We start from the raw sequence: 23232 nt of genomic DNA, 5'->3' as shown, positions 1-23232 counted from the left end.
TGTTGTACACCTAAACCTAATATAATGTTATATGCCAATTATATCTCTATTAAAAAAAGAATCCATAAAATAAATAAAAATCACCAGAGGACACACCAACGGTTCTATTAAACTAGAAGGTGACGTTGTCACCTGGCTACCTTGGGCTGCTCTTTGCAACAGTCAAAGAAAAAGGGTCACTGTCTGGTCAGAGTGACTGACTTTGTTGAAGAGGAATTGGGTTCCTATGGCACAATGAGGGTAAGGAGTAGTATGTCTCAAATGCAGATCTTTGGGGGTACCTCTTAGAACTCCTGTGGTCTCTGATACATTTTATAATTAATTGTTTCACTCTGATAAATGATAAAATTTACAGGGTTCTTTTGCTCAGGAGGAGCTCATTGTAAACATAGGGCCAGAAGTCTGAAAGAAAACAAGGCTATATGTTTCAGATTAGTGGTGTTTATTTTTGTTTATGTCTTAATTCTTTTGTATGTTTAAGGGTAAAAACAAGGATAGATACAGAGATATTTGAAGTTATGAGAATACATCAATCAGCAAAAGAGTTATCTGAAATTTAAGTCTCACAAATAAGCAGAAAATATTATTTCTGGCAGACTATATATGGTGTTAATTCTTTGAACCGTATTAAGAACAATTTCAATCAGTTGAAATTTATGGTACAAGGCAAGGAATGGGAGCTACTAGCTACGTAACTTCGGCAAATTACTTAACATCTCTGAAACTCTTTCCCAATCTGTAAAATGAGGGCACGTGCTAGTTAGGTAAGACGCTTTGTAAGTGGGAGTACAGAGAAAAGTCAGTTTTCTTCTCCTAACCCAGAGTTTCTCAACTTCAGCAATACTGACATTTCAGGCCAGGTAATTCTTTATTGTGGGGAGCTGTCCTCTGTATTGTAAAACATGTCGCAGCATGCCTGATCTCTACCCATATCTACCCTCTATCATCTGGAGAGATGCCAGTAACACCTCTCACCCAGACTTGAGGTTGAAAATGACCACACATTGCCAACTGCCTCCTGGGAGGCAAAATCGCCGCAGCTGAGAATCATTGTCCTAACCCCCGTGTTCATCCAAAAAGGATCTGAGCGAGAAATAAAACGTAGTCTCAGAGTAGAATGCAGGGGTCCCACCTCACAGAGGCAGGATGTGTGACTCAGAAAACTGGGGATGAGGAGATTCGAGCCTCCAGCGAGTAGCCGAAGTCCTAATCAATGAAAGAACTGACTACGAAGGGAAGGTGCAACGAGGGGCAAACGAAGACGGAAGAGGCCGAGACTCTGGTCTCTGGGAACCAAAGATGCACACACTAGTCACCACTTACAGTGCTTAGCTGACTCCGAGGCAGAATTATGTCCAGTTAAACCGAGACGCTGAGGCCGTGGGGGAAGCCTTAGTGAGCGAGGAGCAGGTGCCGCGCGGTGCCAAGACTCGTTGCCGGCACGCCTGCCTGGTGGAGTCCCCACGACGTCTCCGCCGCCGCCTCACGTGCTGACGCCGACCGCAGGCCCCGCCCCTCCCGGCCCCCAGGCTCGCGACCCCGCCTCCGCCCGCAGTTGCCTCCTCCGCCTGCAAGCGGCCCTACGTAAGCGGGCAGGGGCGGGCTGGAGGTGTCGGTGCTGCCACGTCCTGGCGGCGGCTCGCGGAGCGGCGGCCTTGCGGGAGACTGTAGAGCCGGAGGTGGAGGAGGTGGGGCTGCCGCTGAAGCCGGATGTGGATCTAGTGCTGTGTACCCGGGTGGGTGAGAATCCGACGGGCCTGGAGAGGAGCGCCGACTGCAGGTCTCTACGGGTGAGGGGGACCGGGGGTCGGGGAGAGAGAGCGGGGCCCGGCCGGATGCCCTGGGTGCCGGCTTGGGCCTGCCCTTCAGGTTTATCAAACAGGTGTGACTGCTACCCCCGGGCGAGGCGGCCTAGGCCCGGTCCGGGGCGGGGGGAGGTTCCGTTCGGGGAGCCGGGCATTTATCTTCGCCAGCTGGGTGCGTATGAGGGCGTAGAGGGCAGTTTGGAGCAAGTTGAGCGGATACACGTGTGGAGCAGAGGTTAGGGATGATGGCCAGTGGTCCAGCCGTGCAGGAGGTGGCCCTAGCAGGCAGGAACAGAGACTGAGGTCGAAACTAATTTTTCGTTCGTCAGGCTTTAGCGTGGGGGATTGAGACAGTTGTTCACAGTCTCTGCCGCCATCGGTTTTGAAATGGGCACGAACGCCTCTGGCCCTGTTTTCCACCGTTCCTTTCCGCGTAGCACCCCACGGCGGTCAGGAGCCACTTGAGGACATGATTCTGCTCCGAAGATCACCTGCACTGACTAAATCGGGGTTTTCACCGCAGGAAAGACGGACATCCTTTGTCTCTTCCGGGGGCTTCTACCCCTAGAAACACTGAGTACTGTGATTTCTCTTATAGGAGCTGTTTATGTAAATCGAACTCTTAAAATTTCATACAAAATTGAAGGGCGACTATAGTTTTGTTAGGATATACACTCGTGAATAAATCCTAAATTGAAGGGCGACTATAGTTTTGTTAGGATATACACTCGTGAATAAATCCTAGAATGGACCTCAAGAAATCATTTAGGTCAGTTTCATTAGGCAGGATTCACTGACATTCTTTAGAATAGGGGAGACGCCTCCCTGTCTGGCACGATGATGTAAATATTGGCTTCTATTGAGTATGGTACTGTAGAGCTCAAGACGGGAGAACAACATCGGAGGATTTAGTCCCAATTCACTCATTGGCTGTGTTACCTTGGGGTCAAGTACTGAAAGCTCCACGTGCTCCAGCTTGCTCATGGGTAGACTGGGAATAATGCCTAAGTCACAGGGATCAAATAAACTATCAGGAAATTTTAAAATTCTCAACTGAAGTGTAATTGCATAATTTAATAAATATAGCTAGGCCTATTAAAATCATCACCGAATGAAGTGTTCTTTAGATTCACAATTCAGTCAAATTACTATTGAAATAGTTATAAAATGCATGTAGACGAACCCCAAAGTCTCAAACAGCACACGGGCCCCCTTCCTGCTTTAACCATGTACTGAAGTCATACAGTAATGCCCCGAAAGCTCTTGAGATATGTAAAGTCCATTTAGATTTGACCTTAGATTGTTTTTTTAAATTTTTATATCAACTTTTGAAATCTTCATTCCCAGTATCTTATTACTTGTTGCTCTCAGTTGCTTGATTCTAGCAGCAGCTCCTCCCCACGTATATTCTAGTGCACTATAGATGCTGAGAAACCTGTTGAAACTGTGTCCAAAGAATGGTCAACTGACTGAAAACCTGATGTGATCTTAGTAAAAATGAATTTGGTGTATGGTTTTTGTGATATCACTTGTAGCAGTTTGGTAATCTTTTTTTCTTCTAGATATTCTGAAATGTGATCTCCAGATAAGTCTTATACCATTCATTATTCATTCACTAGGCATTTATTGGGCTAAGGTTAGGCATATATGGGCCTTTAAATGCTTGTTAACTTAGTAGTTAAACAGAAAAGGTACTTGAGAAATACTTAAGAAGGGTTAGGGTTTACTTTTTAAAATTAATCTAAAATCTTCAAAATAAGACCCCAATGAGGGAATTCCCTGGCGGTCCAGTGGTTAAGACTCGGCACTTTCACTGCTGTAGGCCCAGGTTAGATCCCTGGTTGGGGAACTAAGATCCCACAAGCAGCGTGGCCAAAAAAACCAAAAAAAGCAAAACCAAAAGAAACAAAACAAAATAAGACCCCAATGATAATGGTGAAATTCAGCTTCAAACAACTGTGCATTTCTGTTTACTGTAATTTCCTATATTGTGGTACCTGCGGGCACTTTAAGATGCTGAAAACTATTTCTTTTGTAAACCAAATAAATTTACCTGTTTTTCTCTTTTATAAATGCTTTTGAAATTTAGTATCAAATCACATCTTACTTTAACTTGCCCAGCATATTAATTGGGCACCAGCAGAATTTACTGTATGGGGACAGAATAAGATAAAAGAAGGTAACCTTAAGTATGGCTCTGTTTTGTAAAATAGCTCATGTAAACATTTTGATATTAATTTTTTTAAAGATTTTTTTGATGTGGACCATTTTTAAAGTCTTTATTGAATTTGTTACAATATTGCTTCTGTTCTGTGTTCTGGTTTTTTGGCCACGAGGCATGTGGGATCTTAGCTCCCCAACCAGGGATCAAACCTGCACCCCCTGCGATGGGAGGCTAAGTCTTAACCGCTGGACTGCCAGGGAAGTCCCTTGATATTAATTTTTGATTGCCATAAGAATATGGATTCTTATTTCTATCCAGAATGCATTAAGTACTTTAACTAGCCTGAAATTCTTACTTTCCAAATATAAGTGCTGCTTTGACTAAATTTTAAACTCTTGCACAATAGAGAATTCACCTTCACTAGTGCCTCTTCAGTACTACACAGTATAGAGTCTGGAGTCACGCAGGAATGGTTGCATAATTTGTGGCAACATTAATAATTTCGACAGTGGCAGCAGAGAATTAAGTGCGGGGCCCTGTGTCCTTGAAGCTGGCCCTGGTTGCGAATCCTCACTGTTCCTTATTTGCTCTGTTATCTTGAGCTAGTTACTGTGCCTGCTTTCTAGTCAGATCTTTCATTGTATTTTCATTTGTATATAAAGTACTCAATAAATATTAGCCAGCATCATTTATTTTTATCATTCATGGAATAAGACCATCGATTAAAGAAAAGCACAGGAAAATATTAGTATTTACTGTTTAAAATCCTTTAAAGGCTTCATAATCCTAATTCTTCTCCTGTGTACCTCCCCTCTCTCTCAGAAATTATTAACCCTATTTTGCGAGTTTTCTAGGCACATTTCATTGTAAACTCAGGCAACTTTATAGGAAGAAATCTAGTTAACTTTAAATTATCTTAATGTCCATCCACATTTCCTTTTGAGCTTTCTTTAAACTTCATGCTTACAACTGTATGTTAAATAGCATGAACATCAAAATGTTTAAATGGTATGTTGTCTTGAAGAACTTAAATTTGTAATACTTTCTGACTTCTGCACTTAGTGTACACATTTTACTTTATTGATAAATATTTAGCCTGTTTATCTGTATACCTGAAAAACAATTTTGTTATCCATCTTTCAGATTAGAGTACTCTCAAAAGCCTCAGGGGTCCAATTATCAGGGACAAATACTAAACTGCATGCACTAAAATTAATCTACAAAAAAATCTGTTTCAAGTGGACCATAAGCTTGTTAAATTTTATGAATGATTGTTTTAATCATCACAATTTCCTTACATTACTATTCTTAGATCCAGGCATAGTTTTTACAGCATAACATGATCTGAGTCCTTTTTGAGGGAAAGAAAACAAACCTCTCAGTATTCTACATAGTAACTATTATTTATTTTTTTTGTATCTATTATTTTTAAAGTTCTTTCTTTCCTTTCCAAGAATGCTTTCAGTTTAACATAAACATAATAGATCATCTTTTTGTAGCTCCTGTACCCAGCACAGTGCCTGACTCATGAATTAATTTAAAGGTGAACAAAGTTAACAAGGACGTATAAAAATAAATTTTAAATTAGTTGCTAACTGAAGTATCAGTGTATCTTGTTGAACACTTGCCCTGTGCCAGGCACTGTTAGGTACTTGTATACAGTAATTCATTTCTTCTAACAGTTTCATCTCCATTTTACAAATGAGGAAACATTCTCAGTTTAACTTCCTTAGACATCATCACACAGTTGATGTTTGAACACCAGGTCTGACTCCAGAGCTCATGCTCTTTCCATGTCTAGGTTTCAATTTCAGCTTTGCTAATTCTGTGACCTTGGGCAAGTTACTTGTCTACACCTGCATTTCCTCATCTGTTGAAATGGAGATAATAATCATCCCTACCCTGTAGGATTGTTATAGTAAGTGAATTAGTAATGTGTAAAGTTCTTTGAACAATGCTGGCACATAAGTGCTGAACCAATGTTAACTTCTATTATTACATCACAATACCTTCCCAAAGCCTCTGCTATACTGCAGCAGAGTATATATATATATATATATATTATATATATATATATAAACTATATATAATAGTTACATAGGGTTATACAGTTCAGTCGACCTTTAAGGAAAACTTAAGAATAGTTGCCCTTAAGCATATTGTGACTTATGAAATAGGGAACATCTGGGAGTTGGGTTATTGGGGAAATTGTTCTGTTACTAAGTGGACTTTAATTTTTCTGGCATTGCTTTCTTGTTTTATGGTAGTATGTTATGGATATATATCTTTAAATTCTTTGTTTCAAAGAAGTACAGGCAGGTATCAAATAGAATACAGTTGACCCTTAACAACACGGGTTTGAACTGCAAGGATCCACTTATATACAGATTTTTTTCAACAGTAAATATTACAGTACTACACATTCCAAGGTTGGTTAAATCCACGGATATGAAACTGCAGATACAGAGGGCCGACCATAAGTTATACATGATTTTTCGACTGCGCATTTTTGACTGTGTGGAGGATTGGCACCCTAAACCCATGTTGTTCAAGGGTCAACTGTGGTTTCTTTAGCTGGGCATGGGCTTACAAATCAAAGTTCAGGGTTGCCTTACAATCTCCTAATAATTGTTAGAAAGACTTTCCTCCAGCAGCTCTGTTCCACAGAAGTGTGCCCCACCAGCCTTTTTTTTCTCTTTTTGGCTGCGTTGGGTCTTCATTGCTGCGTGCGGTCTTTCTCTAGTTGCGGCGAGCGGGGGCTACTCTTCGTTGTGGTGTGCAGGCTTCTCACTGCAGTGGCTTCTCTTGTTGCGGAGCACGGGCTCTAGGCGCACGGGCTTCAGTAGGTGTGGCTCGCGTGCTCTAGAGCGCAGACTCAGTAGTTGTGGCACATGGGCTTAGTTGCTTCGTGGCATGTGGAATCTTCCCGGACCAGGGCTTGAACCTGTGTCCCCTGCATTGGCAGGCAGATTCTTAACCACTGCGCCACCAGGGAAGCACCGCCCCCCCCCCCAGCCATTTTTATGCTTCATATGTTTTTCATTCTTTCTATCATTATATCTTATTTAAGTCTCAGTTTTATTAGACCACACCTAATAAGAACCTGACCGTTTCTGAATGTTCAAAAGAGAGGAAAATACCGTAATTGATCATTTTTCAATAGCATGAAAAACACTGGCTTTTTTTTTTTAACATCTTTATTGGAGTATAATTGCTTTACAATGGTGTGTTAGTTTCTGCGTTATAACAAAGGGAATCAGTTATACATATACATATATCCCCATCTCTTCCCTCTTGCATCTCCCTTCCTCCCACCCTCCCTATCCCACCGCTATAGGTGGTCACAAAACACCGAGCTGATCTCCCTGTGCTATGCACCTGCTTCCCACTAGCTATCTATTTTACATTTGGTAGTGTATATATGTCCATGCCACTCTCTCACTTTGTCCCAGTTTACCCTTCCCCCTCCCCGTATCCTCAAGTCCATTCTCTAGTAGGTCCGCATCTTTATTCCCATCTTGTCCCTAGGTTCATGACCTTTTTTTGTTTTGTTTTTTAGATTCCATATATATGTGTTAGCATACAGTATTTTTCTCTTTCTGACTTACTTCACTCTGTATGACTCTAGGTCCATCCACCTCACTACAAATAACTCAATTTCGTTTCTTTTTATGGCTGAGTAATATTCCATTGTATGCATGTGCCACATCTTCTTTATCCATTTATCTGTTGATGGGCACTTAGTTTGCTTCCATGTACTGGCTATTGTAAATAGAGCTGCAGTGAACATTGTGGTACATGACTCTTTCTCAATTATGGTTTTCTCAGGGTACATGCCCAGTAGTGGGATTGCTGGGTCGTATGGTAGTTCTATTTTTAGTTTTTTAAGGAACCTCCATACTGTTCTCCATAGTGGCTGTATCAATTCACATTCCTACCAGCAGTGCAAGAGTGTTCCCTTTTCTCCACACCCTCTCCAGCATTTATCGTTTCTAGATTTTTTGATGATGGCCATTCTGACCAGTGTGAGATATCTCATTGTAGTTTTGATTTGCATTTCTCTAATGATTAATGATGTTGAGCATTCTTTCATGTGTTTGTTGGCAATCTGTATGTCTATTTAGGGCTTCTACCCTTTTTTGGATTGGGTTATTTTTTTGATATTGAGCTGCATGAGCTGCTTGTAAATTTTGTAGATTAATCCTTTGTCAGTTGCTTCATTTGCAAGTATTTTCTCCCATTATGAGGGTTGTCTTTTCATCTTGTTTATGGTTTCCTTTGCTGTGCAAAAGCTTTTACGTTTCATTAGGTCCCATTTGTTTATTTTTGTTTTTATTTCCATTTCTCTAGGAGGTGGGTCAAAAAGGATCTTGCTGTGATTTATGTCATAGAGTGTTCTGCCTGTGTTTTCCTTTAAGAGTTTGATAGCATCTGGCCTTACATTTAGGTCTTTAATCCATTTTGAGTTTATTTCTGTGTATGGTGTTAGGGAGTGTTCTAATTTCATTCTTTTACATGTAGTTGTCCAGTTTTCCCAGCACCACTTACTGAAGAGGCTATCTTTTCTCCATTGTATATTCTTGCCTCCTTTATCAAAGATAAGGTGACCATATGTGCGTGGATTTATCTCTGGGCTTTCTATCCTGTTCCATTGATCTATATTTCTGTTTTTGTGACACTGGCTATTCTTAAGCTGCTTAGATGTAGCTGAGAAACTTATAGATTTTTAGAAAGACTGCTGTGAAAACAAAATCCAGTAGATAGTCTTGGTGTGAATCTATCATAGCTGAGACCAAATATTCCAGTGAATGCAGAGAATTTTCTGTTCATGGTTAATAATTTTTAAAAAAGTTACACACCCAGTAAGTCTTCTTTAGTGTCAGGTAAAACTGATGAGATACTCCTTAGCCCAATAATAAAATTAAATAATGTAAAAAAAAAAAACTCCTGAAAAGTCAGCTATTCACAGTGCTACACTAGTAGCACTGACCCAGAGGAAAAAATGCTTTAAAGGTCCTATTAGAAAATGGAGTTTTCAAGTGTAAAACTTCTAAATTTAGTCACTTGTTTACTGTCTGATAGAATCTGTGAGTTTTCTATAGAGCTGTAGCTGTGGCATTTGATGTTAGAGTCAGGATAGGCTAAAATAAAATATCTTGCATACCTGTTAAAGAATTTTTCTAATCGCATTAATTTTTATTAAGAAATTGACATTCTTGGGCTTCCCTGGTGGCGCAGCGGTTGAGAGTCCGCCTGCCGATGCAGGGGACACGGGTTCGTGCTGCGGTCCGGGAGGATCCCACGTGCCGCGGAGCAGCTGGGCCCGTGAGCCATGGCCGCTGGGTCTGCGCGTCCGGAGCCTGTGCTCCGCAACGGGAGAGGCCACAGGGGTGAGAGGCCCGCGTACCGCAAAAAAAAAAAAAAAAAAAAAATTGACATTCTTGACAATCAACAATCTTCTATTAAACAAAATGGCTTAACATTTAAAATTTTATTTTAGACCTTACTGCAAAGATGAAACCTGATGAAACGCCTATGTTTGACCCAAGTCTACTCAAAGAAGTGGACTGGAGTCAGAATACAGCTACATTTTCTCCAGCCATTTCCCCAACACATCCTGGAGAAGGTTTGGTTTTGAGGCCTCTTTGTACTGCTGATTTAAATAGAGGTATGGACTCAGTTTACAAATTCTGGTTAGACTTATAGTTAGCATTCTGTGTTCTCCACAAACACGATGATGATGCCTATAATTTTTAAAAATACTATTGGACTTTTATTCTTTGTGCTTAAATTTTAAAGTGACTGAGAACTCAATTCCAATGTGTACAGACCAGATGTTACTGTATTACAGTACTGTATTACAGTATTTCAAATGACTTAAATACAACAGTGTTCCTTCCTAATTAAGCAGCCAAAAAGGGGAAATTATCTTGTATAATGACACGTAAGGAAGAATCTTCTCTAAGAAGCTGGATGGAGAATGAGGATAAAGATAATTTGCCTTGGATAAGTTGCAAAAGGTTTTGTCTACATGTATTCCTTTTTTTAACATCTAAATTCTCCAAAATGACTTCCTTAAATTTCAGTAATCAAAAATTAACTTTTTACAGTTTTCTTCTTGGTAGGAAATCTTAAGAAACTATTATATTTTGGTCATATTAATTATTGGGTGTATAGAAGTTAAGATTCTCAACATTCTATGCTATTCACATTAATTTAAAGTTGAAATTAATGAAATTAATCAGGAATCTTTAAAAACTGTAGTCTCAACAATGTTATTTATATTTTATTTTACAAATAGTATCATATTTGGTCATAATGAGAATCTTGCATTTTTAAGTAAAACCAAAGCACATATTTGGGAAAATTCGGCATCCCTTGTGTTGAATGTAATGCAAATTACATTGAAAACTGTACATGCTGGTTCTGTAAATATTGAGTATTAAGGTCAGCACTATTCCAAAAATGTTATGCAGGCAAAAACATTGGTAAAACCTACTACTATTTGTTTTACGTAGTGATAATAGAAAGAATAATGGGTTTCAGTTTAATCTTTTAAAATAGTTCATTACATAAAGTTTTGAAAAAATAATTGCTCACCAGCTTGACACATTACTTCTTTTGATATATATTTCGTTTGCTGTTCTCATGACTTGAAATCTGTTTTTCAAAACTAGGTTTTTTTAAGGTACTAGGTCAGCTGACAGAGACTGGAGTTGTCAACCCGGAACAATTTATGAGTAAGTCCTACAGTCTCTTTTTCCTGAAGGAAAAGAAATAAAGGGAAACAAGATTTTATTTTTGTTTAGAGCTCTGTTCAGTGTCTACTTGTGGTTTTGTTCAAATAGCTCGAAATTATTCAAATAACAAATTAGCTATTTTCTTATTTAAATGTTTAATGTAGCTGAACTGTTTTAGAATCCAAATGTAGCAACTACCATGTTTTACAAAATACCTGGCTACTTTTAGATAATTACTGTAGCACAGAACCTGTGTGGCAACCTTAGAGAGTGTTTTTTATTGTAGTGTTTACCTTTCATGTGGTTAGGTCATTTCACAGAAATTTTATCACCCAATCAAAAATGTAAGAAAATATGTTCTAAATTTATTTTTTGGTTCATTTATATTGAATTTTAAGGTTGGCAGGTATCTTTTAGTTCATCCCTCCCCCTTTTTAATACATATGAGAGGATGGAAATTAAAAGACAGGCCAAATGACTTCCCAAGATCACAGGAAGTTATTGGTAAGAAAAGAACTACCACCTTCCTGACTCCATCCAATGCTCTTAACAGTGTCTTCCTATTTTCTTCATTTCCTTCAATAGGTAATTTTATTTTGTACTCTATATGACCTTCCTGAGATGAAGATTATTATTTCCTGATTCTCATTGTTTCTTTTCCTTCATTGAATTTATTTCTTCCCACTCCAGACCCATTACTAGAACAAGACTGTGGAAATAAACAGTATGTTGAGACTGTTAGGCTCAGTTTTTATTCTTGAATAATTCTTTGCAGGCATATCAGATTAGATGAAAAATCATGTTATTTCATCAATATAAGTACTAAAAGTCAATTTGAGGGGAAGATATTTATTCCACTTTTGCTCCTGTTTGCTATGTGGCTTTGGGAAAAGCTGGGAAATGAAGACATTTTTTTATCTACTTCACAAGGTGCTTTCAAAGCAAACAAAAATGATGATTCTATTTCTAAAACAGGTCATGTAATCATGGAACACTTGAGAGCACAAAGGGAAAATTGAAAACTACTTTGTCAAGTTATTTTAAAATCAAAAGACTAAAAATTAAAGAATGGAGACACATAAACATTCTCTTATTAAAATTTGCAAAGAGTTTTGTTCTGCGTGAATATCTGTCAAGTGAAAACGTTAATTAATTTAAAGTTAACTAGTAATGAAGATATAAAAGTTTTCATACACTAATCACAGTAATGGCAACATGTACAATTTATTTGTATTTTAAGTGCTGTTCATCTAAAATAGCTATCTTAGTCTTACTTTATTTTGCTAGAAGATTTTTTTAAACGTATGGACTATGTCCCAGTTGATATTGATTGCTGATATTTCAACTACTTGGTCATTTTTAATAATTGATATTTTCTTTAAAATTACTGTGGTAAAACAGCTATAAATATTCAATAATATTTATTGAAGTAAGCTAATTCTAGTATTTTTCTGGCACCTAATAAAGTTTAATGTCTGCCACATAACACTATTTTCCAATTTCCACAGAATCTTTTGAGCACATGAAGAAATCTGGGGATTATTATGTTACAGTTGTGGAAGATGTAACTTTAGGACAGATAGTTGCTACAGCAACTCTGATAATAGAACATAAATTCATCCATTCCTGTGCTAAGGTATGAGTTCATATTAATGCTTATGAGTAAAATGGATATGTGTTTTCTAGCAAAATCGACTTTGAGTTACCATTAGACAAGTCTGTTTTCCCACTGCTTTTTATTGTAAAATGAGAGAGCCAAATATTGGCTAGAATAAAAGTTTTGCTTCTTAGAAATCACTTAGTAACAGTCAATTTCCCATTGTCTTCTAAGAGTTATGAGGAAGAAAATGTGTTAATAATATGAATTGTTTGCTAAAAATTGTTCTGTAAGGTGTTAGAATTGGTATAGACAAAGAGAAATCGAGTCAGCATCGTGGAATTTGGCAGTAATGTTTGGAATCTCTAATGCTAATTTTTATTCAAAAACAGTACTTTGAATATACTACATTAACACAAATTCCCATCAGTTTCCCAGTGGTAAAGGGTTCAGAATAATATATTCTGTTCTAATTGTGACACTTCTAATGCCTGTAGATTTCCTTCACTCCTCATGACTCACATGAAATAGTAAAGAAAACAAAACCTAGGTAATCCAATGAGAATATGATAGAAAACACTTGGAATTATTCTGTGAAGTATGAATTTTGGTGTGGTTTCTGTACTAGAAATTAATAAACTGTATTTGGATGTCTGAAATAAATTGCAATTAAGCAAGGAGTAGGATGATGGATGTAGTACATTCATGACAAGATTACATTTTGGTGATGTGGATTTTGAGACTTGCTTTAAAATAATGGGGTGGGAAGGTTTAAGATACAGACAAAGCAAAATTAGGCCACAAATTGATTGATTGTATTATCTCCTCTAATAGTAAGTTTAAAAACTTTGCATTTTGCAAAGTTCAGGTTTACAAAACATTTATCAATTAATTCTTACCGTCACTTGTTGATTTAACTAAAACAAAACTACATGCTTAGTCCTTTAAACATTGTAAATATTTTCAGAGAGGAAGAGTAGAAGATGTTGTTGTTAGTGATGAATGCAGAGGAAAGCAGCTTGGCAAATTGTAAGTAGGCAGAAACAAGGTAACCCTGGATAAATTAGATACTCTTTGTGTTTCAGTTTATAGTTTCTTGCAAGATACTTTTTTAAAAGTGTTTTACTGTTTGAAGTTTTTTAAGCATCATTAATTATGAACTCATTCTCACTCCATAGCTTAGACTGAATTTAATGAAGAAATAAGGTATTTTAATATAATTTTTACCATAAAGTTTGGAAATTGGAAGTGTACTGTTAAAACAGCAACACCTTAGTTATTAACTTTTAATAGTAGTACCTTTTTTTTTTTTTTTTTTTTTTGCGGTACGCGGGCCTCTCACTGTTGTGGCCTCTCCCGTTGCGGAAGCACAGGCTCCAGCCGCTCCGTGGCGTGTGGGATCTTCCCGGACTGGGGCACGAACCCGTGTCCCCTGCATTGGCAGGCGGACTCTCAACCACTGCGCCACCAGGGAAGCCCCAATAGTACTCTTATAGTAGTAGGAAACAAACTTTTGGTGAGCCAAGTAATTTGTCCGTTTCTCTGTCATATTTAAAAACAAAGGAAATGTTCTCAGTTACGAAGTTTTAGAAGCATGTACTGAAACAGCCTTCACAGTGTAATCCTCTATACATTTATCTAAATCTTTTAAAGTAAGTTTCATAGGTTTATTGCTTATTTATAAAATAGAACTTGCTTTTTAATATTATCCCTTCTGAGTTTTAAGGAATTCACTCAGTAAATATTAAGCACCTGCTATATGCCAGATACTATTCAAGGTATTTGGTATACATCAGTGAATGAAAGAGACCAATTTCCAGTATTTCTAGTCCATGTAACTTAGTCATGCCTTTTATAATTGTGTAACTTCAATCAAGAGGTTCTGTCTTCAGAATAAGATTTTTCAATCTATACAACATGAGAAAACCCTTCAGGTAAATTTTTGTAGATCTTTCCTAGTTTTTATAAAGATGTATACATTTTTGCTTTGTTTACACTTGTTACACTTGTTTACACTTGTTACAACCAATCCAGAGTTAACCTAATACATTCTTTCACAAATATTTAAGTAACTTTAAAAATGATAAAGAACAAAGCAATTATTTACCCATTTTATGTTGGCTATTCCTAAATAGTTTGAATAGATCTAGAGAAAAAGATTAATTTTGGCCATATTTTTAAAAAGGTTTCTAGTCTTTGGTGTTAATATTAATGTTAAAACCTATTTTTAAAGAGGGTTTAGGGTGAGTTCAGGGTTTAGGATAATATTTGTTCTATTTATTAATGGGCTGGAGATTACTAAAGTATATTTGAAACAAAATCAAATGCTTCGGGTGATTTAAATGTTTAACCACTTACAATTTGAATGTTTAAATGAATATAGTGGGAAGGGCCATGATCTAATAAACCTATTTGTAATAAAAACTTGAAGTTTTATGTGATAGTCACTCACATTGTTACTAAAATCCATTTTTATTAACAAATGCTCTATGCCTTGCCTACCTTTTTTTTCTTTAATTTCAGGTTATTATCAACCCTTACTTTGCTAAGCAAGAAACTGAACTGTTATAAGATTACCCTTGAATGTCTACCACAAAACGCTGGTTTCTATAAAAAGTTTGGATATACAGTATCTGAAGAAAACTACATGTGTCAGAGGTTTCTAAAGTAAAACCTTTTAAGAAAGACATCTGTCAAAGGAGCTGATGCAACAAGGCTACACTCTCTTCCTAGAGTTAAAGTATTTTGTTGCCGCAACCCAGTGACCTCCATAAATACTGGATTGAAAAAAACACTGTAATACAAGTATAATGACATTTAGAAGATTACTTTGGGCTGGTGAGACATGCTGAGTTTAGATTACAGATGAAATTGTTAAGGGGATGATTTTTAACCAAAGGAGTATATTTTTAACTTGAATCTTTTCTTGCATTGTATTTTTCTAAAGTTCGGCTTTATTTCTTAGTAGTCAGTATAGGTAGTAAGAAGTTATATGTCTGCTATCTGTACTGCTCATTAAAAAAAAAAAAGCATACAGTGAATAAGGCTGTTTCTTATCACATTCATAAAATTAATATTTTTTTCAAAGAAATATATCTAAATACCACATAGGGGTGTATCATTTCACATATATTACGTGAAATTGGATGTTAGACATATTATAACTAAATGTAGTTCAGTCCAACATTTGCTGATCCTAATACTGTACTGGCAAACCTGGTGAGCCTTTAAAATAAGGAGAAATGAAAATTAACTTCTTATAAAATGTGACAATTTAAATGTACATCTAAAAGTTGATATAATTCTAATGTAGCTGAAGTACCACCTGTCTTATATGTTAAATGTAATAATTATTCATTTGTTTAAAATATCTAAGAGAAATATAAGGTACTTTTTAACAGTGAATTAGTAAATCCTGGCATATTATGTATTTCTAAGCCGATTTCTCATTTTTCCATGGGTGTCTGAGCCTCTCTTCTGAGTAACATTTTTATGAAAATGGATTACAAAATTGAGTGGAGTATTTTAAAATGTATCATACTGCATTTATTACATTCTTAAAATGTTGATGGAAGCTTTTCTATTTAATGTGATTATAATGGTACTATTCTGGTCACTATCCTATTTTGATTTTATTTATTTTAATTATTTTTTTTAAGTTGAAATAAGAATTAGATACTTCACTACTGGTTCGAATCTTTTACATTTCATGTTACATTAAACCTGTTCATATGAATAGTCTTTTGTTAGAATCTAAATGTTTTCTGTGCTTTTCTTGAGTTGTCTATTGAATTATTAGGTCAAGTCATGGTTCATAAAATCTTAGTTTTGTGTACCTTTTGTAAAAGGAGCTTAGAAAGTAAAGATCACCTGTTTCTCATCCCTTTGATTCTCACCTACCTCAACTAGATTTCAGATTTCCCTCCATGCAGTAAAGCTAAAGTCGGCTTTCTAAAACAACAGAAATTCTTCACCAACAGAGGGTGTACTACTCACCTGCTAATGATATAGGCAGATGAATTGATCTGTCCCTAGTGAAAGCAACACAGCTAAGTTTTGCTTTTTTAGGAGTCCTATAACCTTGATAACACCAGCTTTACTAGGTACAGTCTGGTAATTTAAAACCCCTGTTAACAAATAAACCTAATAGGGACTTCCCTGGTGGTCCAGTGGTTAAGATTCTGTGCTCCCACTGCAGGGGGCACGAGTTCGATCCCTGGTTTGGGGAACTAAGATCCCGCATGCTGTGCTGCATGGCCAGGAAAAAAACACCAAAAAAAACCCTAATAAAAGGCAAAATTAAATGCTTTATTTCATTTCTTACCACTGAACAATTTGAAGTAAAACTATAAGGTGGCTATTTCAATAAATCCCTTTAAATAGTGTTCTTAAGGTCTTATCTTAAATCCCCCCCTACAGGAAATAGAGTTGTAGGTAAGGTGTAATACATAAAAATTGAGGAAACTGATGATCTGTATTTAGCTTTAGTTAACCAGAGAAATTTGATTTTTCTAAGCCATTTTGTGGGTAAAATTGAGTATGAAAAAAACTGCATAGAACATTTCAATATATACACTTTTGAGCATTGTTTACTTTTGAAAAGGTATAACGAAGTGGCAATTGTGATTTTTATTTTGCTCCATGTATTTTATATATTTGTATTTCACTGACTCTCAAGCACTTTTTTTTCTTTTTTACATGTAACATTTGGAAATGTGGATGCATTTTATGATCGGTGGCTTGTCTTAGTTTATTCAGCAATATTTTTTGCCTTTTAGTAGGATCAAAAAGGTGGTGTAGAGATGCTAATGATGATGTCTTAGATTTGATGAAGAATATTATGTAGGTAGGCTAACAAGGGGAAAACTGAAAGCAAAAAGTATTTTTTTTAATGAGCTGGAAGCTGTTCTATGGATGTGGCCTTACCCTTTCCTTCATTCACAAATTTCCTCACTTTCAACTCCAAACTTGTTCAACTAATTGTTTAAAATATACTTGAGCTGGGGCTTCCCTGGTGGCACAGTGGTTGAGAGTCCGCCTGCCGATGCAGGGGACACGGGTTCGTGCCCCGGTCCGGGAAGATCCCACATGCCACAGAGCGGCTAGGCCCGTGAGCCATGGGCGCTAAGCTTGCGCGTCCGGAGCCTGTGCTCCGCAACGGGAGAGGCCACAACAGTGAGAGGCCCGCGTACCACCCCCCCAAAAAAATATATACTTGAGCTGAAACTTGGGCCTTCCGTGTACTGACCATAATTTTTATGTGTGATCACAATGTTTTAGAAAATACTCTTAAGTGCTTCTCAATATCCAATGTTCATTCATCCTTCTTAATCTGTGTGGGACTAAAATTGGGTTACTTTTACCTAGAAGACAACAATCTAAGTAAAGAGGTTCTGAGGCATAAGCAGTATAAATGAGCTTTTCAATCTTTTTGAGGTATAATGGCACACCAGTTTTAATACAACCATCAATCTTCACAAAATAATTTTAATACTTTGTGCCTGAGCTAGCAGCATCTTGCACTGTGACATTCCTATACATACATAAGCATTTGATCCAAGTACAGATGTTAGAAGCAGAGTAACTTAAGCAATTGTCTATACAAAGGTAAATAGACACTGTAGGTTATTTTTCTTTGTGAATTATTTTTGCTGCATAGTAAATTGCAATTACATGTCAGTATAATGTTACTGATCTACAAAATACACTTTGAACTGTGAGGTATGGCAACTCCCTATGAGAGAGAGCTAGCATGTAAACCTGAATATTTTGAGTGATTTTTTTTTTTTTAGCTGCCATGGATGGATAAGACAAAAAAAAAAAAATCCAGCATTCAAAGACCCTAGAAACTTATTTTTCTAATCAATTAAAAAAAAAAATCTTTTAGTAATTTTCAGCTATTTCCTATCATTTACCTATTGGAGCACTGATGAATGGACAAATAAATATTGAAGTGAAGCTAAGTTTGTTATGGAATTATGGATTAAACAGTTATCTGAAAAAAAAAGTCTGCCAGGTAACTGCTCATTTACTTTACATCAAGTTGAGATTTTGATATATATCTCTATATATGCATCCCAACTTTATAATTCAAGATTGCAGTTAAATACTTCTAATTCATTTAAATTACCATGGTAATAAGACAATTATAAACCTTATATTTTCTTTAAAAGGACATGCTTAACATTTTCTGACATTACTTCTAAACTCAGATGAAGCACAAAATCCTCCCAAAACAAATAGTCTGCTCTGAAAGTTAGGTGGTTGAGAGTTGGTAGCAAAGGGTATCATGGTTTAATACTTCCACCACAGAGTAGATACAAATAAACAAAGGTAACTGCTGTTTAAACATCTGATAAGAAATTAACAGGAACCAATGGACTGAAATTACAAGGTAAGAATACTGCCATTCCAGTTTGAATATTTTCAATATTGAAGTTTCATACTTTCAAAATGGAAAATAAAGCAGTTCTCCTATGTTTTGATGCAATATCATTTTAAATTCTGTGCCCAGGTTAATATTTAATGTTTAAAATTGGGTGCTGGGTCACTCATACATTACTCAAATATTCTAGAAAATAAATCATGATTGGTTAAATGTACTGTAGTTAGCTATCACAAAACATCAGTGGAAACAGAGGAATTATAGAAATGGAACCAAACAGAAGAATAGGAAGAGCTACCAGAAGAACTAGTTGAACACTGGGTGGAAGAATGAAACCAAGATAAAACAAACTTGCAGTATTCTTATAGAAAGAATAAACTTTTTGTCCGTATTAATTTGTACTCAAGAAGATGACAGTCCTTTTTTCTAGTGTTTGTGAGAGTCTTTAATATACAGTGCTGGGCAGGCACTTTAGTGCCAACATAAAAATTTCAGTGGTTAGAAAAAGTGGAAAATTACCAACTGTAAATTAATAACCAAACCTGTACTCTTGGCCAGACTACTAGAGAGGATATGTGTATTTAAGAAATTAATTTAGAAAATCTTAACTGCCTCATTTTTAAAACCTAAATGGACTATTACGAAGATTCTTTTAAGCCGTTTTTGTGGAATGAAGCATCACAGATTATTAGTTTGCAAGAGAGATCTTTGCTGACCTAACCAATAATGATCTATATACAGGAAAGTTGTATTATCTGGCACTTCACCAGCTGGAATTTCTGAACACTCAATGCAAATCTTGACTATACTAGACCACCACACCCAATGACCTAATCACACAACAGAATACAAGACTACAATGGGATTGACAATAATGCTGTTATTTTAGGGTGGTAAAATAAGGAAGGGAAGGGAAATAAGAGGAATACCACCTGGGGCAGCAGAATTAACGCTTAATTAACAAAGCAGTTTTGATTCACTGCCACTCTCCTGCTCTGCTGGATAAAAAAGCTTTTACTGTATTATTACACGTTAGGGAGGAAAGCGAAGTAGGTAACTTGCTACATTACAAGTCCCATCAGTAAAGCACCTCAAGAGAGGACTGAGGAAAGTGAGATACAAAGGACTTTTGTTTGTGCTACCCTAAATCACCAACTATAAAAAGTTAAAAACACTCCTCTCCTCCCCAACATCATACTTAAAATAGCAAAAATGTTTTTCTTAGAACAATTTTTATATGTATAAATAAAAACATGGAGAACCTAGGATCCCTAAAGTGACTTTGCTAATGCAAATTATGGGGGAAATTTGGATTAATGCAATGCCAAGAACTGATTACAACACTAATGTATAATACACTGAAGTCTCCCACAATCACTTTTCCCCAATAAATGCATCCTCAAAGAAAAGCATTTCTCTGAGCCAGAACAATCTCACAGAATCATTAAGACAACATAAAAATGGAGTAAATGCTCCATATTCCAAATAATTTACTAAGGTTTCTTCAAGCCTTAAGACTTTCAGTTTGAACTAATTTATGGTTTAAAAAAAATTACAGAAAAAAGTTCAAAACTTTTCACTGTTCTACATACTAATTTAGAGGACGTGAGGATTTATTTTTTATATTTTCTAATGAGGCAAGGCACTTTTCTTTTTTGGGCTTTGTTTAGGAAAAAAAATAGTGCTACACTGGTTTATTATATTCTATTTAGAACCATTTTGGACAAAGAAAAAACAGGCTACACAACTCAAAAGAACAAACACAACATTTGGCTTTTAAGAATGCTAAAGGAAAGTCACTTGAGTTTAAAACTCTCCTTGTTTTTGAGCATCTGGTATTATAAAGCGAAACATTTTCCTTTGTTCATTAAACTTTTTTTTCTATAGGATAAAATTAGGAAGGTAGTAGGAAAAGAAGCAATACTTGGATCATGTTAAAGTAAGGACAGATGGCTAATGTCATGATTTAAAGATTATTAAGATGGGATCAAGAAGTTTAAAAAAACTAAAAGATAATTAAGCTATTGAATTATATTAAAAAGAAATGTGGCAGATTCCTGCATTTGTTAATGTTTCTGTAAGAGGCTCCATCATAAAATTGAACTGTAAAATTATTTTTAAAATGTAATATGTAAAACAAAATGAATTTTTAGCAAACTTTAGGAAATTCTTTTGTTATAAATTACCCAGATTTTATAAACAAGTCCCCCCTAACTTGCATTTTGTTTAAAGTAACAACTTTATATCATACAAATAAATTTCAAGTATGAAAAGTGCATTATTGCAATAATACCTCTTTGCAAGTCCAAAATTCTTTGTTTATAATAAAACTGTAAAGAATTAAAAAAAAAAAAAAAAAGGAATAAAACCATCAGTGCCATCTATTGCAGAAGTCCGACATCTTAAAATGTTGCTCAACAAGTTGCAGAGAAACACGTCTGGAAGCAACATATAAGTGAAAAGAAACTACTTGTGTTTTTACCATTTTACATTATTACTGTCTGTAGTATTTTCTCCTTCCCAAATAGAAATTCACATCCTCTATACTGTTGCTCTTCAATCAGCCATTCTGTGCAGTCGCCACTTGCATGTTTCCAAAATCATCTTCTTCTTCATGTGTTCTCTTCAAACTGCCTAAAAGTTATTGTATGAACATAACATATAATGGGAACTTAAATAAATAAATTCATTCATTAGAATGTTACAACTAGCAAAAGCTTCATTTTTCATGAAGTGTTTACCATATATATGACTATGAAAATTCTATGACTGAATTTTTAGTAAACTGTTGTAAATTCTTTTGTTGTAAACAACCCAAAGAACTTTATATCTTCATGACATTTTCCCTCTTAAGAATTAAGTATTAAGGTATTTTATATAATGAACATTAATTTTTAAAATAGTTTGAAAATAGAAATTTTAAAGGGATAACGGTTCACAATTGTTTGGTTACTGAATTTGTTTTTTAGGCTCCATAAACATGTGACTTAGGACACTGTACATTTGTACAATTTTATTTTGTAGATGTAATTATCCTTTTGCTTCCACAGATGCTGCCAAAAATATTTTTTCCACTGAAACTATGATTTTATTACCAACAAGTCTAGAGTTGGGAGAAAGGAAGCATGTAGCAGATAAGAGATTTTCTTTTATCTACTCTTCACATCAGAGTCTGCTAGTACAGAAATTTCCCACACAGAATCAGAGCTATCCCCATATGCCCAACAGTTATAATCAAGAAATTTGAGTCTCAATGGAGGAAAACTTTAGGGAACAACTGAACTGGTAGAGGGTTTGCTGTGTTATCTGCCTAACAATCGCATGACCTTAAACTTATGCCCTAAAGGTTGTGCTAAATCATGGTAATAATGTTAATACAGAGGGTGGATTCCAACAGAAAACTAATGTTTCACTGTAAGATTAAAATTAAGGATAGAAATATAGTATTGATAGAATAGAGAAGAAAATATGCTAGCCATAAGTCTAAATACAGTGGTTGTAACAGTTTCAGATGCAGTGTTGCACCTGCATTCTACGAAGGGAGGTAAGAGACATAGGTAACTAATACAAGGCAGAAAGTGAGGAGGTACAGATAAAGCTCTATGGCAGTCTTGAATAACTAGAGATTAGAGGAACAGTAAGTTGATCATCATGTTTTCCTGAGGTGATGACATCTGAACCAAGTTTTTATGGAGAGAGACTGAAGGTGATGCTTTCTAGGTGGAGAACAGAAGACACGCACAGGAAACCATTAGTAGTCCCATTTTCTGGAGTACATATATAGAGGTACAGTGAGAGATACAAATAAAGATCAAAAGGGCCTTTAATTACTACCTATGATGTGTTTTCTTCAGTAGAAATTATGCCAGTGGGGACTTCCCTGGTGGTCCAGTGGTTAAGACTCCGCACTCCCAATGCAGGGGGCCCGGGTTCGATCCCTGGTCAGGGAACTAGATCCCACATGCATGCCGTAACTAAGAGCTCGCACGCCACAACTAAGGAGCCCGCGAGCCGCAACTAAGGAGCCCACCTGCTGCAACTACAACCTGGGGCAACCAAATAAATAAATAAATATGAAAAAAAATTATGCCAATGAAGACTTTTATACAGGAAGAATATCACTATTAGAACTATCTTTCATGAAAATAAGTCTGGCCACAATGTACAGAACAGACTAAATAACAAGAGTTGGAATAGGAGGCCAATATGGACCTGAACTTGACTGAAATTAAGGGTACTATAAAAAAGGGAGGGAATTCTAGGTACTGAGGAAACAGACCATCCCATTTTGGAAAATGATTAGATAGAAGTTGCAAAGAGTCAATGACAACTGGGAAGTTGAGCCTGAAGGATGGGTATATAGTATTATCACTAAGGAAGTGCAATATAGTGCTGGACTTGTGGAGCAGCCAGTGTTAAATTTCCAGGTCCAACACTAACCAGGTATGTAACCTGTTTCTCCTAACTTACAAGGTTGTAGGTTCAAATAAGACTGAAAGGAACTCTGGGAGAGAAAAACCATAAAAAAATTCCACGAATGC

The 23232-nt window shown here is 36.3% G+C and overlaps 2 protein-coding genes across 6 annotated transcripts in view; one reads left to right on the top strand and one right to left on the bottom strand.

Annotated features, from left to right (window-relative positions):
* Positions 1-1576: 1576 nt before the first annotated feature.
* Positions 1577-18639, top strand: GNPNAT1 (glucosamine-phosphate N-acetyltransferase 1). Of its 2 annotated transcripts, none has more exons than XM_029238768.1 (6): positions 1577-1780; positions 9470-9637; positions 10647-10709; positions 12218-12345; positions 13274-13335; positions 14830-18639. In XM_029238768.1, the coding sequence occupies exons 2-6, from the start codon at positions 9484-9486 to the stop codon at positions 14975-14977; spliced, it is 555 nt and encodes a 184-aa protein (XP_029094601.1). In that variant the 5' UTR covers positions 1577-1780; positions 9470-9483; the 3' UTR covers positions 14978-18639. The 2 variants fall into 2 exon arrangements, with proteins under 2 accessions (XP_029094601.1, XP_029094600.1); XM_029238767.1 differs by having other exon boundaries at positions 1577-1790; positions 14830-16056.
* Positions 8548-23232, bottom strand: part of STYX (serine/threonine/tyrosine interacting protein) — a 40848-nt gene continuing 26163 nt past the window's right edge. For 2 of the 4 annotated variants that reach the window (XM_029238765.1, XM_029238766.1), the window contains one exon: positions 17735-21325. In XM_029238765.1, coding sequence (XP_029094598.1) covers positions 21252-21325 — 74 coding nt within the window. In that variant the 3' untranslated portion in view covers positions 17735-21251. Of the gene's footprint in view, positions 9330-10569; positions 10733-13628; positions 13849-17734; positions 21326-23232 lie in introns of those variants that run through there. The other 2 variants (XR_003795997.1, XR_003795996.1) reach the window with 2 other exon arrangements.

Source organism: Monodon monoceros, unplaced genomic scaffold, assembly GCF_005190385.1.
Source record: "Monodon monoceros isolate NGI ecotype Baffin Bay Population unplaced genomic scaffold, NGI_Narwhal_1 Super_Scaffold_21, whole genome shotgun sequence".
Taxonomy (NCBI): Eukaryota; Metazoa; Chordata; class Mammalia; order Artiodactyla; family Monodontidae; genus Monodon; species Monodon monoceros.
This window is presented reverse-complemented; position numbering and strand designations above follow the sequence as displayed.